This window comes from Ruditapes philippinarum, unplaced genomic scaffold, assembly GCF_026571515.1.
Source record: "Ruditapes philippinarum isolate M1 unplaced genomic scaffold, ASM2657151v2 ctg1882_1_1_1_1, whole genome shotgun sequence".
NCBI lineage: Eukaryota > Metazoa > Mollusca > Bivalvia > Venerida > Veneridae > Ruditapes > Ruditapes philippinarum.
The window spans coordinates 485463-503984 of record NW_026865725.1 but is presented as its reverse complement, the minus strand read 5'-3'; the positions used below and the strand labels follow the sequence as shown (position 1 = coordinate 503984).

The window sequence follows — 18522 nt, the reverse complement described above, 5'->3', positions numbered from 1 at the left end:
AAGAACAATATTTTTTGAAGACCTCCTGGCTAAGTGAATTTAGATAACGAATTAGTAATTATTTAATGCACATAATCATTGATCAGTTATTATTACATGATCTTTTACCCTCAAAACCATTCATTGAGCAAACGGTTTTTACTGAGCACTTGTCTCTGAATGGACGAAATATATTTTAACATTTCTCACTGTATATTCATAATCAACTGCAAGACATGGAACACAGCACACTAAATGAACATCAATCACTGATCATTTGTCATAGCATGAACATTATTCAATGATTTCAGCACATACTGAGAACAGTCGACATCGTCGCAATATGGAAGGAATAATAAAGCAATGTCAATTCATGCTTTATTATTTTTCATGTGATAGAAATTTAAAAAATATGTTATGACAAGCGCAGGACCTGTATTGCAAATTCAAGAAATTGTATAAAAGGCCAGCAATTTAATAATATGCGGAGTTGTTTGCTGTTATAATAAAAATTAGAAAACATCATGCTATCAATTTAACTCCTATTACTCATAGTCACAACTGATGTCTTGAAGTGTATACATTAAAAATATATATATGTAAAATTAATAATTTCATTTCTTGGAATTAATTAACAAATTGTCATTCGTTGTGTTTTTCTGTTATAATCTTTTAGATTGACTGACTAGCGTTTCTTACCTGCAAGTCTTAAAGAGTATATCAGTCAAAAAATGTGCGAACTCAAAATCTATTTAAAAGTTAACGGTGTTTTCGTTATGGCCATTGTACATTCGACTATCTTATTAAAATGGCGAAAGTACAAATAGTACGATTGAGAAGATTAAATTTTATAGGCAAACCTCACATCGCTCCCTGAATTAAACTTTGGCCTTTCCGAAATAAAGGTCGTCGAAATGTCGAAATTTAAAAACCTAACGTAACATAATTAAACAACAAGAATTCACAATTTAATTGAAAAAGAAAAAAAAATAAAAAGAAAAAAAAAAAAGAAAAAAAAAAAAAGCATAAAAAAAATAGTGCAATTATTCAGTTAAATAATAGTTCTAATATTTCTTACTGGTGATTGGTTTACTAAAGATTGTAGGGAATTGCTGTAGGCTCTGAGATGGCCTAACACAATGTTAAAAAGGTGGCAATGCGGTCAATTTGTCTTGCCAACCTATTCCCCTAAAGGTCTAACAAAAGGTATACATTAATAAAAGTATAAAATATTGTTAAATGGCCACTTAATTATTAACGATGAAATGTGTAAATGTCATACTGGTAGAAACAAGCTTTGTTCAGCCATTTGCCTTTTACGAAAATAATTCGACGTCTATACAATTGGTAAAGTACTAAACGGATTGATCTTTTTTAACAGAAGTTTTAACCTTTTCCCTTCGTTTATTACACGCTGTTTGTGAGTCAGCAATGGCATTCGAATAATCATTTCCACGGTGTTTTTGAAACGCATGTTTCGCATCCGAGTGTTGGTACAAAGTTAAAAAATGGTTTGCAAAAATAGGCAAAGTCAAAGCAAATAGTAACACGCCTGCCATTGCACAAATGCACGCAACGAATCGGCCTCCTTGTGACTGTGGCGAAATATCTCCGTATCCAACCGTAGTCATTGTTACAACAGCCCAATACCAACCAATCAAAATACTGCTTACATTCTTCTTATCTTCTGCTATGTAGAAACAGCTTGCAAACGTACACATTCCAGCAATCAGAAATAGACACAGAATGAAAAGATCTTTAACGTTTGCGCGTATCGAGTAAGCTAGAACTTTTCCAGCTCGGATATTGGATACAATACGAAATAACCTCAAAGCACGTAACATTTGTGAGTACTCCAACATATCAATCCAACTGTCCGTGTATCGCCAATGCTTATGCATATGAAGTACAAGCAAATGAATACATGTACACACTAAAGCTAAAGCATCAGTTATATTAATAATGCAGAAGAAATAGTGTTTCAAACTAGGACAAGAAACAAGCCTCAAAACTAGGTCAACTGAGAAAAATGCAATGGTGATAATCTCTAGTAAAGACAACGTATATATTGTCACTTTCATATTCGGTACTGATACATATTTACTCCTAGTACCAATAAAATTATTTGCTTTTGTACGATTGTCATATTCTCCTGAACGCCTGCTTTTATTGTCATTCGGCAATTTGACGAAAATATACTTGAAACCTTCAAGAGGCTTTTTATCGGGTTTATTTGTAAATGCATAAGGTTTAGGTTCTTCGGGAATATTTTTCTCGTCACAATACTTTTCAAATGTCTCTCTAATTAGTTCCACATTTTCCATACCGGAAGACGTCATGTATTCTAGACGCTCGCAATTAGTCATATTCCTCTGGAAGTTTGAATCAGTTTTTACAGCCAATATGAATATCGACAACAGCACCATAAGAAGGGACAATATGAAATAGACCTGAAAAAATACAATTTAATCACACATTCAACTAATAGCCACGTGTTGTTATAATATTTTTTCTATAAAAATGATATAAACATATCATATTATACAGTTTGCACTTCTAGACTAAGAATATTATACTTTATACATGTACATGTATCTCAAATTAAGCGCTAACACACATGTCTATATAACGTATGCGGCTACAGTCAATACCACAGGATGATTAATATTTAATAATTTTACCAACAAGGAGCCGTCAATAGTCCATATCTGAAAGTTGTTTCCTTTTTGTTGGCCAGATTCTATCTATACAAGGTCAGAACAGAATGAAAGAAGAATTTGAATATACGGATAGACAAATAATAAAAACAACATTTATATCTCTCTATAGGATTGAATGCTATGAAAGTTCATACAATACCATATTCTGAAAAAACTTGATAACATTCTCCGGAACAGAAAGATGCGCGATCTATCATGATAAAATATGGATATATAACTATGCATGAGGGGAAGAGAATGAAGTACTAGATATAATAACTATTGGAAATATTCTGGAAATTTATCGTAAAATTATGATCATGTTTGAGGCATTCCTAATATGTATAAACATTTATAGATATTAGACAAATTCAAAACTCAATGTTAAATATGATTATTGACAACCAACCCTAGCTGGCGTCGATGGATTTCTGTATTCTACAAGGTTCCACAACTTAAAACGGGCTGAATGTAGGCTACATCGTGAAGTTTGCGGTGCTTCTGGATAAGTTTCTACTTCTAAACTATCTTTGAACTGTTTAAGTGTTTGTTGTTCGTCGTAAAAACTTTGCATTCTGAAATGAAATATATTATGTACGTACCAAATATAACTAAGCGTTGAATTTAATATTGTACTTGAACAAAAAAATGCTTAAGTTATTGTTTGCAATTATCTGCCGTAAGTTTTTTTTATTTATTGATTTATTACCTTTTTAGATTTATTGGATATCTGACGTCCCTTCTCGGAAATTCGCCATGCATAGGTCATTTGTTGTGCAGTCGAAAAATGATAAAATTCTTTTAAAAAAAAAAAAAAAAAAAAAAAAAAAAAAAAAGAATAAATATGCATGATGATTTTCTTTTAATTTTCTTTTAAACACAAATATTTATAAATGTTATCATTTTCTAAAAAGGTCATATTTTCAAAACAATTTGTGAAATTTCAAATTTGTTAAGTTACAGATATAATATGTTTTAATCACAGATGTCAAATAAATAATTATGTAACCGGAAGATAAAATGTGGCTTTTCCTCCTTGTCCAATCAATGGTGCTTAAAATTTTATTATATTTAGGTGATAATGTAATTTTAGCCGTCTGTACTTAATAAGTAGTTAAACCTTATGACTGAAGTGTTGATTGTTTTTCTAAATTCTATGTATGTTGCTATGTTACATTATTTTGTATTGAAACCTATTTAATGAACAAAGATGTTAAAAAATTTATTGGTCAGTTTTAAACAAAACAATTTTTAGGAATATTGTAAAGATAGATAAATTAAACAGTTATATTTTTGCATTTACAAGTGATAACATTGTGGCTTTCCACCACAAATAAAGGTTACTGTTTTTAATATCAATTTGTAAACATCAGGATAACCTGTGTTTATTTGGTTTATTATAAATGTTTGTGGTATTCCACTGAGAAAGAAACATTAAAATATAAAACGAGACATTGTATTGTGATTCAATCCACCTTCAGTAGAACTGCAAATTAAGAGCATAAAACTATTACATTTATAAATATTTGTGTTAAAAAGAATATTAAAAAAAATCATCATGCATACTTATTCATTTCTTTTGTTAAAGAATTTTATCATTTGCAGCTGCACAACACATTTATGAATAATGAGAAATACTTGATAGATATTAAAATTAAAATAATGCTACTGTTTTAGGATGACAAAGCAGATACAGGGTCAATGTGTTTTGACTGGTCTGTGTTTTCTTACAGTATTTTTATTGGGCTTTAGTTTGTCACAAGAATTTTGTTGACTACTTGTTTGTCATAGTGTTTTCATTGGTTGTTATTTGTGACAGTATTTTGGTTAGTAGATAGTCTATCACAGAATTCAGGTTGCCCGATAGTTTTGTCACAAATTCTGGTGGACGATATTAAATAACAGGACTGGTTCTACTAAGTTGGTCGAGTTTATAACATGATCTACTAGCCCATAGTTTGGTTTGCCAAAGGAATTCTGTTTGGCCTACAGTTTTTCAAAGTATTGTGGTTGGTCGAAAGTAAGACATCAATGCCATATTGAGAATAACCAAAAGTATAAAAAGAGATTTTATCAATCTATCTAACCTGTTGTAACAACAAGGAGAAAGTAACTCCACTGGTATTTCCCAGAAATTCAACTCGTTCATGAAAGCACCCGGACATGACGTCAATGGTATATGCAGTTCTCCAGTTTGATACATTGCTAATATTGCAGCAAACATTTCGTGCGGTCTTTCTTCGACGATCACACATGTTTTATAAGATGCAAAGGCTGATCTGTACATTTTCTGCAAGCGAGATGTTGGCCCCTTTTCCAGGCTTTCACGGGGAATTGTGAATACCTGACCTCCAATTTCTATACGTACCCTGCCGGCCATTTCTTTGAAACTGAAAAATTGATATTAGTCTAAAATATTAGGAACGTTAAACAAGTTTTACGTTAACGTTATCATGTCCTAACTTATTTCGTTTTATTACGAATCAAACTAACAAATGCTTACTATAACATTTCATCATTACGTAAAGCATTTCGTTTCTAAAACAAACCGGACATTGACTTTAATCATCTTTCAAAGAAGTGTGATTTTCTCCTTTATCTAAAACATCTAGAGAAATTATTACAAGTTCAATTTCATATTATTATCCCTCACTTATTTCGTAATGTTAATTTCCCATACGTCTCTGGAAGTTGTTCTTACTGTTAATGCAAGTGTACTACGTGACGTGAAATCTGTACTGTTACATAGGTAACTATTTTAACAATATAAAATCTGCTCACGTGGTCTATTTTCTAAGTAAAATAAAATGGCCGCCATTTTTCTCTCCATTCATTCCTATTTTCGAAGTTCACCACGATTGGGCATCACCAGAGAAACTATGACATCCATACAATTTAGTTCCTTGCAGCCTGGAGTGCTTTTTGCATATAAAATATCTTTTTATTGAATAGTCAAAAAGTAATAATTTAAATAACACATGGGTTTGTGAGTAACAGTATATAAATAACACATAGGTTTGTTGGTAACAGTAAAAATATCATCCCGAGGAAAATACTGTTACCCGAGGCGTAGCTGAGGGTAACAGTATTTTTACGAGGGATGATATTTTTACTGTTTCTCACAAGCCCATGTGTTATTTATTTTATTACCCCGAAAAAAATACTGTGATGATCTGAAATTGTCAACTAAATCTAACTGTAACAAAAATAAACCAAGAGTTACCATAACTAAACTGTCCTTACCTTTTAAGTTTTAAGTGTACTTTAGGCCTACTTGAGAAGTTTTCTTTTTCTTTTATTTTTTAAGCAAGTGATGATATCTACAAATCATAAACATACAATAAGCTAGGTTTTATTAAGAAAACAAAACACTAACCCATTTACACGGTTATGATCTGTAAAATCTGATCCTCCTGTTTCCAGAATATTCTTAGCATGGTTTTTGACAAAATAACGATAATATCCTATGTCTGTCCACCATATCTGTAACGTTTTACTGATTAAAATTGTTAAATAATCCTTTGTTGCATGCTTAAATCTTCTGCATGTTCGAGTTTGACACATAATTATTTACATTGCAATTACTTCCGTTGGAAACGGATGTTCACTTTTTGACTATTCAACAAAAATATATTTTATACGCGAAATGCACACATGGATGCGAACAACTAAATTTTGGGTTTAACGTCGTAAATAAGAATGAATCGAGAAAAAAATGGCGGCCATTTTATTTCATTTTATTTAGAAAATAGACCTCGTGACCAGATTTTATAGTGTTAAAAAATACTGTAACAGTACAAAATTCTTATTTACGTGGTACACTTGCATTAACAGTAAAAATAACTCCCAGATGCCTATGGGAAATTACGAAAAAAGTGAGGGGTAATAATAAAAATCACCTCTCATAAGAATACTGTTACCCCCGGCTATCGCATCTGGTAACAGTATTTTCCTCTGGATGATATTTTTACTGTAACCCACAAACCCATGTGTTATTTATTAGTTTATTTAAAAGTAAGTGTGGGGTACGCCAACGGGAAACTTTGTCACCAGCGTTATTCTCTATTTATCTCAACGACCTAGAATCGCATCTTGGTTTAACCAATGATGGCATTAAAATGAACACCAAAATATTTAAGGTGACCTTTATCTTAAACTATTTGTGTTACTTTTTGCTGATGATACTATAATTGTGAGTGATAGTCCTGAATCATTACAAAAAATATTGAACGACTTTTACGAATATTGCTCTAAATGGAAACTTACAATAAATAAAAGTATAACTAAAATAATTTTATTTGGATAGAATAAACCCGGTAATTCCGTTCCTTCTTAACAACGAACCACTAGTAATAATAAAGGAAGTTTTCTTAAAGATAGAAAAAAAAGTAAATCAAGCATATAAAGCAATGCATATACTTTATTCAAAAATATTTAATCTTGATATCCCAAATGATTTACAGTTGAAATTATTTGACCAAACTGTTGTTCCAATATTTACTTTTAACTGCGAAGTTTGGGGATTCAAAAATCTGGATTTAATTGAAACGGTACAAAATAACTCCCTAAGAACTATTACTAAAAGCAAATAAAGTACACCATTATATATGCTATACAGAGAGCTTGGGCGCTATCCAATGGACATAGTCATTAAATCGAGGATGGCAAATTAGTTATGGGTAACAGAAATAAAATTTCTAAAGTATGTTATGATATAATGCTCAACTCTAACACAAGTTTTAAATGGAAACAGTGTGTCACAGTTCAGAACTGTTCACTATTTAGAGAAGAAATGTGTAAGCGACCGGAAAGCTCAGTCGGTAAAGCCGCGATACGGTATTCCAGGGCTCCCTGGTTTCAGTCCAGGTGGGGCTGCACATTTTTCTCACCCTGTGACATTTGGCGCCCAACGTGGAGCCGTGACTGTATATAGTTCAGAGTTAAATTCACATTGCTCTGTAACTCTGTGAAATTCGAGGACGAATTTCAGTACAGCAGGGGAGTATGTCACAGTTCAGAACTGTTCGCCATTTAGGGGAGAAAATGTATAAGCGGCCGGATAGCTTAGTGTACGGTATTCCGCGGTACGGTATTCCGAGGGTCCCGGATTCGAGTCCCGGTCAGGCTGTATGAAACAAATTTTAAATAATACCGGTTTCACATACATATGGGAAAACCAAATGAATATCAATCTTAAAAATTTCAGTATGACAATAAAACGTACATTCATTGACCAATTCTTGCAAAACTGGAATAGTTCAGTTACAGGTTCTTCAAAAGGTCTAACATACCAATCATTCAAATCCGACAATAATTTCGAACAGTACCTCATAACATTACCTAATTATCTAAGATTGACCTTTTTTACTTAAGAACAGGTAACCACAGGCTCCCTATAGAAACAGGCAGGTGGAGGCAGTTTTTTGTCCCTCATGCTGAACGAAAATGCCAACACTGTCAACTAAACGATTTTGGAGATGAGTTTCATTATATTCTCAAATGTCCTTTTTCCCTAGCATCTAGGAAACGTTACATAAAACCGTACTATTTCAATAGGCTCAAATATGCTTAAATTTTCAAACCTTTGTAAGGAACTTAAAAATATCGTCCTTTTCTCAAAAATAATAATGACAGCATTTAAAAGATAGTCCAAATAAACATTATGATCCAATAAGTTAACCTATCCCTTTCGTTTCGAGAAAGGTCGGCTGTAAATTGGAGAAACATTCTCCGCATAATAGATCCAAGTAAAATATTTTCCTCTACGTCTATTTAACACCTGCGCAATAAGAATAAATTTTATATTTGATAATAAATAGTATAACATCCTTAGCTCGAAATACAAATTGCATTAATAAACATACAAGTTTATTTAGTAATAACATGCATAAATCTTATTTGGTGTTGATTTGTTCCAGATGCACTTAACATTGTTATAAAAAAATCTGCCAATTACAATGAAATGCCACGAAAAATCATGGAAAGCGTGCCTACTTAAAATAGTTATACTATAGTAAATAAAAATTCCCACGGTACTGTGCGGCTATGATAATGTGAGAGTGACGTTACATGTTTTGTGTACACAAAAGTTTACAATCTTTGTCTGAATAGGTAACACAGGTCTTTTAGAGGCCAATATAGTACAAAGTAAATAAATGAGGTTTGAAATGTCTCGATGGCAAAGTTGGTAAAGCCATTGGGATGCGATACAACTGAAATTTTTTCACGAGTTGGAGCCTCACAAGTTGTGTAACTTTTTCTTTTTTATCGTTTTAAATTTTACTAAAGATGCAAAGGAATTGGGAAATCAAATAAGTTTTGTCATAATATCTTATATTTTAAATATGCCGGTAATACTATTTTTATCCTATGTAGTGTGAAGCATGCAGTAATCATAGTACTTGTGCAGAGCACGAGTATTTCGTGCCAAATGAATTATAATTGAAACTATTCATTCCGTTTAGTATTCAGTATAAAGTTGTACAAACTTGCTAGATATTACTTTTAAAAACAAAACACAAATTTGAAATGAGATGTTAAAAGAAATGAACGCAACACTAAACATTTCCTTACGTCGAGAAAAATATACCATATTTGTATTTGATTGTTTATTTTCAGAAATAATATTCGCGAAAAAAGTACAATCCGAACCAGCAGTCTTGCTTTGCTATTTTACAAGAAGATTAACTGACAACTTTACCTGCTGCGTTACGCTGACATTTGATTAAGTTGTCGATATTTTCATTTATATAGCAAGCCTGTTTGACTTGAGATTATAAACACAATATGATAACTGTTTTACACAGTTATAATGGACTTGACACCCGCGTCTCTAAATAATTATCCTAAACGTACAGTATCTGTTTACATTAACTATAGGTTTGATTGCATTTTTGATGACCAACATTTGCTGTATTAGTTGTCTTTTTATTTGTCACTATTGTGTTTTTTTCTCTCTCTTATTTGACGAATAACATGAACATTGTTGTTGTATGTATTTATTATTCTGTCCCCGTGACATTATTCTCATTTACCTTATATTGATAGATACCTAACTAATATATGATCTAACTCACATATTGTTATATTTTAGATAAATCGTCTTGTTGTTACCATGTTTGAAACCTGACTTACCAATTGTATATTGTTTTGCTTTATATACCCTTTTACAATATTTTTGATACAGCATAACATTTCTTCACTTTTTTCCCCCGAAACTTTTGACATATATCACACACCTAAAGTTGTTAGTAGAACATTTCCATGCAGATACTGACACCCCTGTTTCTTTCAATTTAATTAACAAGAAAAGCATTGATTCAAAGCATCAAAGGGTGTCCAAGCAAGAAATGCAGCAAGTTAAGATGAACTAGTAGACTTTTGATGACAAGATATTCTTATCAACTTTTCAATGGTTAATTGGTTTTTACCAGAATTGTATATCACTTATGAATGAGCGGACGAAAGACATTGTTCATTATGAACTTTGGTAAGCATGCTAGAGATTAGAATATTACTTTCTTTCCACAGGAACTTGAAATCTTATCAATATTAATGATAATATCTAAAATATACAGGTCAATGATATTCAAAATATACTTTCCTCTGGTATAAGTTTATTTATACTATATAGGGCGTATCTTTGGATATTATTAATATTGGTGATTTGATAGAATTTCAAGTTCATGTGGTATTTTATTTGGAACATACCAAACAGTAGTCAAAATCAATAGTTCATTTACATTTTTGAAATAATAAAATACATATATAATATTATATTATAATTGTTATTTTTATTGTCATAAATGTAATATCGTGATTATTAATAGCAACGGATATATGCAATCATTTTTAATCCATCTGTGTAAGGCATGATCAACTCCACACTTGTATGTTGTCCCTTATTATGTTATCGCTATTAGCGAAGATCCCCTTTTAAGGTATCTGTTCACACTTATTAACAATATGACACTGGTTATATTACCACGTTGAGCATAATTGTTTTATTATACAATAATTGTAATATATTTTTTTTTTACATATTTAATGAATATTGCTTTCTTTTTCTTTTTTTGTGTGTTTCATGTGCTATTTTAATACTGAGTTTTTACGTTTACTACTTTTTTTTATTAAAATTGTAAAATAAATTTGAAGAATTAAATTGTCATATTGAGCGATGAATATATGTCAAAAAATAACTGGAAAAAGTCAGTAAATTATGGTTAATCTTTCAATATATTATATTGTTTATTCTTAAACCATGTACATGTACAATTGTATTTTTCTTTATCATTTTTACTTGACGGAAAAGATTATTTTATGTGAATATGCATTGCGAAATTCTCCGGTTGCTATTCATTGTTCGCGACATTTCAACATCTTGAAATACACGGTTTTGAAAAGAATTGATAACATCTAGTTCGAACAACTATTTATAGGTTGAACACTGAATACAAGTGTCATTTTGGAAAAAAATCACATGAAAAAAATAAAACAACAAAAAAAACTTCAAATAAAAATTCAATCAAATAAAAAGATAAGATTTAAAATGATTTTTTGTCTTTATAGTTTTAGTTGGAATTTTTTCTTATATCAAACATGTTTTGAAAAAAAAAGCTTTAATTCATTTCAAACATTAAAGTCTGTATTTTGACTCTCAGCACAAACAAGAAACACTCTAACATATTAAAATAAATTTGTTTACTATTTTCTTCTCTCATTGAATGGTAGAAATGTTTTGTTTTTCACTCGAAAGATTACTTGACATACCTTGGATTATACTAATTCCATTTGTAATAAATTTAGTGGTAAAGTTAGTAATTTGTAGATATCATTCGACATCAGGTATTTATATTAAACACTCTATTTCTATATGATCGTTTATCTTCGTACTCAACTGTTTTCAGCACAAAAGAAGATATATCAATTTAAAAATAAAAACTTCATTTATCATTTTACTTTTGAAATCAACATGGATCTTAAATATTAGTATATGAATTCCTAAATTAATTACTCCTTTGAGCAAACATCCAAAAGATACATGGTAAAGACAACTTTTAATAATGGTTTGTGTACGCAGTTTTTTAAATAATGAGACAAAGGAGAGATGAAATAGAATGGAAGCATAGAAATCCTATCGGTTAAACATCAGGGTTTGAAAGATGTTTTGTTTAGTCTGAAAGGAAAATATTATAAAGTAAAAATTCATTTTTTCTTCAAAACTTATTCAAGTATTCTGTGCTCTAACAATTTAAACACTTACGAGGTTTATAAACATGTTTAGAGGTCCAAAGTGAGGATAAGTGATTTTTATATTTGCTTTTAATCATTTAGTTCTATATTTTTATAGTGAATTATGTTATGCTTTTATTGCAATGTAAACTTTTATTAGTTTTAACCAGTGGATTTAAAAAAGTTATTTATGTACTAACTAAATTATTGAATTTATTAAGATATTACTTTCAAATTGGTTCTTTATTAAAAATCAAAAGCATACTTTTTTTGTTGAAAAATTATGTTTTATTTTTGTTACGTCTTAAAAACTTATAAGTTTTGAAGCAATTCATCAAAGTTATTCATGGAACTCGTTTATTAAAAACAGTTTGTTATCTTAGAATCATAATATTACTGTGGTTCTTTGTTAATCAAAATCATATTTATTTTTGTCACAAAATGCATTTTCCCCCAGCATTGCTACATTGCAAAAACGTATGTTATGGAATTATCTTAAAAATCGAAAAACAATAATTTTAAATTGAAACTATTGAAAAAATTAGAAACTGAAGGTACTTTTGGTTGATTGTACATTATTAAGTGTTTGTATATTACAAATCAGATTCGCTTTTAATTGCAAATAAGCACGTTAAAGGACAAAACAAGTCTTACCTTTATATCATTGATATAATAATTCCTTTTCTTATTCCATATTCAATTTTGTCACTTGATCCTTGAATCATAATCAAACATATTTCACAGCCGCTTAACAGTTTTCTGACTTGAACAGAACATTCGCTGTAAGAGATATTTATCAAAAATAACGACCCGTTAGTGCCAAGTATACAAGAATGATTGACATACAAACGAATATATTCTCAATATGAAACATCTATTTCCCATAATTTGTAAATGTCAATAGATATCAAAAGAATAAGCAATGTATTGGCGTTTCTGCTTTTCGCAAATCATCCCAAACATTAATTTCATTTCCTCAATTGAACGAGACCTGAATACACACTGCAAATTTAATGGATTATTATCTTTAATATTTTTATTATTTGTCTATGTTTGTATACAATTTAAAATTAATGAAACACCCAATCTGAAAAGCTTTTGAGAAGAGGCAAATAAGACACAAATGTCAAGTTTCATTCTTCGTTTGTTCTGTTTAGATCAAATCGGGTAAAAACATTAAGGATTTGTTTTTGTTTCAGTAACGTAATGAAACACGTACAAAAATACAAAAAAAACAACAAAAAACAACCGAATTATGAAATGATTTAATAACGAGAGATACAACGTTTGTATTTTAAGAATATATTTTGTTGATATTTACACTGTATGATTTGTAACAATCGTATCCATAGTGTCTGTACTATATATGTTTTCTTTCTTTTTCAATAAAGACAAGTAGGTGCATATTTAGATACTAGCGTGATATGAATCATCCTTGTCATAGTTTGGAAAATTTAATATTGGAAGTAGTAAAATCGTATACAAATATATGCACAGTACATTAACTGGAGTGCATGTATTAGTTACCGGCTCATTTTGTTCTTGGGTTTACTTACTTTGACGACAGGGAAAGAGATAACGATAGAAATGTCATATTCAGATGTTCGTACATTGGTTAATTTTTCTGAGATTTAATAGTTTAATAGTCTGACGACAGGGAACATGTTTTTATCTTTGTATATGATACAAATATGATGAGAAAGATCATTAAAACACTCAGCAATCGTATTTATACTCGGGGGCTACATTCTCTCGTACAAATGAAATAGCCTCGTGTTTCGATCTTCTAATTTAAGTTGTGGCAATAATATGGCAAACAATATTTTCACTACCAATCCTCAGGATCTGGGTTCATATCAAAATTGTGTTTCAGAGCATCGCCATTACAACATTTCCCATGTGTTTGTTTGGCAGTATAGACTCCTTTTTATTGCGTTCAAACACATTAATTCAAACACAAAGTTAACATTTCTAACAACCTAAAAATAAATTGCATTTGATAGTTATACATACGTGGATCAATAGGCATGGTGGATGTTCCCACAAAATATCAAATTGTACAAGATGACGGTTTCAATCAGTTAGAACAGTTACCTCGACAAGTGAACATAACGGCAATGTTATTGTCCTGAAAACGTATTTGCAAGTGTGAATCTGCCATCTAAACATAATGGTCGGAGACATAGAGAATGAAAACTAAAATTGACACAAGTTGCAGGTTGATGCAACAGACAAATTAAGTTCAACAATTCCATTACTTCGAAAGGGAATAATAAATTTCGGAATCAAAGAATTAGATATGAGATTGAAAATGTCATAAAACTAATGAAAGTTGCACAATGGAATGCAATTAATGAAATTAAAATTATCTCAGCACGTCAGGGATTCAATAACCATTTACCTAATGTGTACATGATTAGTTTGACATTTTATAATACCAACGGGGACTTATTGTTATCTACATTAACGCACTTTGATATATATATTTGTTGATTTTATTACGCATTGTAAATAATTAATGTGCCGCCTGTTAATGCCACTATTCAAATTATGCTATAATGATAAAACGTAAAATTATTATGATAAAATCTGTCTCTCTCTCTTTATATATAAATGAACATTTGTATAAATTTGCATTGCATGAGTCATACAAACGATAATATGACAAGCAGTTACAAGACACAGCTCTTTTTTGTTACATACGAGTATATAGCAAATAAGTACCATATGAATGCTATTAATATGCTGACATAAATATCGCTGACATTATCTGAATACATAAAAAATATACACAATATAAAAATGAAAAATTAAAATCAAAATAAATAAATTAATAAATGAAAATATAAATAAATAAATAAATAAATTCATTAAACGGAAATGTAGTGAATAAAAACAAAAGTCCTTAAAAATAAAAATTGCTCTTTTAATCTAAATTAATCTAACTTTTGAATATTAAATTTGTTTCATTTCAAAATAGGAAAAAGAAAACAATATTTAAAAAGAGATATAGTCTTATAACTGATATAACATGGTCAGCATTTTTACATAAACAATAAATGTGCTTTAAATTAATTTTTTTTAGACGATTGCAACCTAACTCTTAAGAAAAAATATCGAGAGATTTCACGCTTCTTAGTTCTTTCTTTTCTTATCCAAAAACTTCGATCTAGATGATTTCCTAGATTCATGTTTCTGATGCAAATCCGTAGTTTTTAATATCTTTAAAAATGAAATGGAGTTAGCCACTAAAAATTAAAATGTTTCAATATTGTTTCACCATGTTTGCTAGTAATCTAAAAGATTTCATGTTTCAAATACGATCGTTCAGTTTCTTATTCGAAATCATACTGAAAGGGAGGGGTCGGGGGTTACTGCGTGAAATGACCTGTTGTGTAAGGAAGAACTTTTTTGGCTTTTGCATTAGAAATGAATATTTTAATGTCTATCAGCTGACTGAGTTTGTTTATGGTCATTTTAAACTTTATATCAAATGATAGCAACATACAAAATGTTTTATTTCCAAATTCATCTAGTTAAATGTATTTGATCTTTCTTCAGGTATTCTATCAATAATTGATTGTCATATTTACATTTTATAATTATAAAACAATAAAATCTAGCACATGTATTTATTATGATACTAGTACAATGGAACTATTATATGCCACATAAACACTAAGGATCTTGAAATTTTCTTTCCTCTGTTCGTCTTCTGATTTTTTTTATAAAATGTTTATATAGATGTAATTCCCAAATTACAACAAAAATTTGATCTCGTGATTTTCTAATTTCTGCGTGCCTGTCATTTTCCCGTTGTAAACAATATCGGCCTCTGCCGTTGCTAGCAATATCGACAAAAAGTAACGGACATCCATTATTTTAAAGAATTACTTAGATGAAGTCATAGAAGAAACATGTGATTAAATATTAGTTTTTTGCAAAAAATACACGATGATTAACTGCGCATTTCTACCATGAGCCGAGTGCCGTGTATGTGCTTATTAGTCCCCTACCGGTTTAACCGGAGGGGACTTTAGGTTTACCCTCCGTCCGTCTGTCCGTCCGTCTTTTCGTCCGTCCGTCTGTCTGTCAGTCCGTCAGTCCGTCCACAAAACTGGATCCCGCGATGGGGTTTGAAATGTCTCGATGGCAAAGTTGGTAAAGCCATTGGGATGCGATACAACTGAAATTTTTTCACGAGTTGGAGCCTCACAAGTTGTGTAACTTTTTCTTTTTTATCGTTTTAAATTTTACTAAAGATGCAAAGGAATTGGGAAATCAAATAAGTTTTGTCATAATATCTATATTTTAAATATGCCGGTAATACTATTTTTATCCTATGTAGTGTGAAGCATGCAGTAATCATAGTACTTGTGCAGAGCACGAGTATTTCGTGCCAAATGAATTATAGTTGAAACTATTCATTCCGTTTAGTATTCAGTATAAAGTTGTACAAACTTGCTAGATATTACTTTTAAAAACAAAACACAAATTTGAAATGAGATGTTAAAAGAAATGAACGCAACACTAAACATTTCCTTACGTCGAGAAAAATATACCATATTTGTATTTGATTGTTTATTTTCAGAAATAATATTCGCGAAAAAGTACAATCCGAACCAGCAGTCTTGCTTTGCTATTTTACAAGAAGATTAACTGACAACTTTACCTGCTGCGTTACGCTGACATTTGATTAAGTTGTCGATATTTTCATTTATATAGCAAGCCTGTTTGACTTGAGATTATAAACACAATATGATAACTGTTTTACACAGTTATAATGGACTTGACATCCGCGTCTCTAAATAATTATCCTAAACGTACAGTATCTGTTTACATTAACTATAGGTTTGATTGCATTTTTGATGACCAACATTTGCTGTATTAGTTGTCTTTTTATTTGTCACTATTCACGGTGCATATCCATATCGGTACCCTCTTTGCGAAATCTGCTGAAACGGTACCCTCTTTGTGCATGCACAGGTCATTCTCTGCTCAAAACAAACCAGCGATGGATAACAAGCCAGTAAAAATTCATTGTAATAAGGAAAGGAGGTATGACACGTGGAAAAGATGTATACCACGGAACACTAGAATGTTTTATCTATGTGCTGATTTGTCATGTGCCCGTTTTTCATGTACTGCAACTTCACAATAAGCTACAAAAAATCAACATGTCTTGCTTCGCCCATCACCTCGACATACTTTTCGGACTGGTATGAACCTGTGGCTTGATTATATATGCATCATACATATTTAGTATGTTCATTTACATATCATCTTCGGACAAATAGCAGTATATTGTCAAAAATAATTGTAAAATTCATAAAAACACCCTACTTTCGGTTTTGCAGCGAATCGTGAAGTATGTAATATTTACATAAAAGTAAGAAATATTTATACATACCTTACGATTAACGCAAATAAAAGAATATGTCGTGCCTTGAGGGTGCCTATGTGTAAAAAATGAGAGGGTGCCTGTGATATAAAAATTCAAATGAAGAGAGGTAGCCCGTGCCGCTGCAAAACCGAAAGTAGGGTGTTTTTATGAATTTTACAATTATTTTTGACAATATACTGCCATTTGTCCGAAGATGATATGTAAATGAACATACTAAATATGTATGATGCATATATAATCAAGCCACAGGTTCATTTTTAGCCCGAAAAATATGTCGAGGTGATGGGCGAAGCAAGACATGTCGATTTTTTGTAGCTTATTGTGAAGTTGTAGTACATGAAAAACGGGCACATGACAAATCAGCACATACATGTAGATAAAACATTCTAGTGTTCCGTGGTATACATCTTTTCTACGTGTCATACCTTCTTTCCTTATTATATTGAAATTTTACTGGATTGTTATCTATCGTTGGTTAGTTTTTAGCAGAGAGTGGCCTGTGCATAAGCAAAGAGGGTACCGTTTCAGCAGATTTCGCAAAGAGGGTACCGATATGGATATGCACCGTGCTATTGTGTTTTTTTTTCTCACTATTACTTGACGAATAACATGAACATTGTTGTTGTATGTATTTATTATTCTGTCCCCGTGACATTATTCTCATTTACCTTATATTGATAGATACCTAACTAATATATGATCTAACTCACATATTGTTATATTTTAGATAAATCGTCATGTTGTTACCATGTTGTTACCATGTTTGAAACCTGACTTACCAATTGTATATTGTTTTGCTTTATATACCCTTTTGCAATATTTTTGATACAGCATAACATTTCTTCACTTTTTTCCCCCGAAACTTTTGACATATATCACACACCTAAAGTTGTTAGTAGAACATTTCCATGCAGATACTGACACCCCTGTTTCTTTCAATTTAATTAACAAGAAAAGCATTGATTCAAAGCATCAAAGGGCGTCCAAGCAAGATATGCAGCAAGTGGTGATGAACTACTAGATATTTATCGATGACCAGATATTCTTATAAACTTTTCAATGGTTAATTGGTTTTTACCAGAATTGTATATCACTTATGAATGAGCGGACGAAAGACATTGTTCATTATGAACTTTGGTAAGCATGCTAGAGATTAAAATATTACTTTCTTTCCACAGGAACTTGAAATCTTATCAATATTAATGATAA

General features: G+C 30.8%; 1 protein-coding gene across 1 annotated transcript; it reads right to left on the bottom strand.

Annotated features, from left to right (window-relative positions):
• Window positions 1-1269: 1269 nt before the first annotated feature.
• On the bottom strand, window positions 1270-12739 carry LOC132730112 (potassium voltage-gated channel protein Shaw-like). Its single transcript, XM_060715967.1, has 4 exons — window positions 12564-12739; window positions 4766-5068; window positions 3088-3253; window positions 1270-2429 (listed from the first exon to the last, which is right to left on the bottom strand). The coding sequence occupies exons 2-4, from the start codon at window positions 5056-5058 to the stop codon at window positions 1335-1337; spliced, it is 1554 nt and encodes a 517-aa protein (XP_060571950.1). The 5' UTR covers window positions 5059-5068; window positions 12564-12739; the 3' UTR covers window positions 1270-1334.
• Between the last annotated feature and the right edge of the window lie 5783 nt (window positions 12740-18522).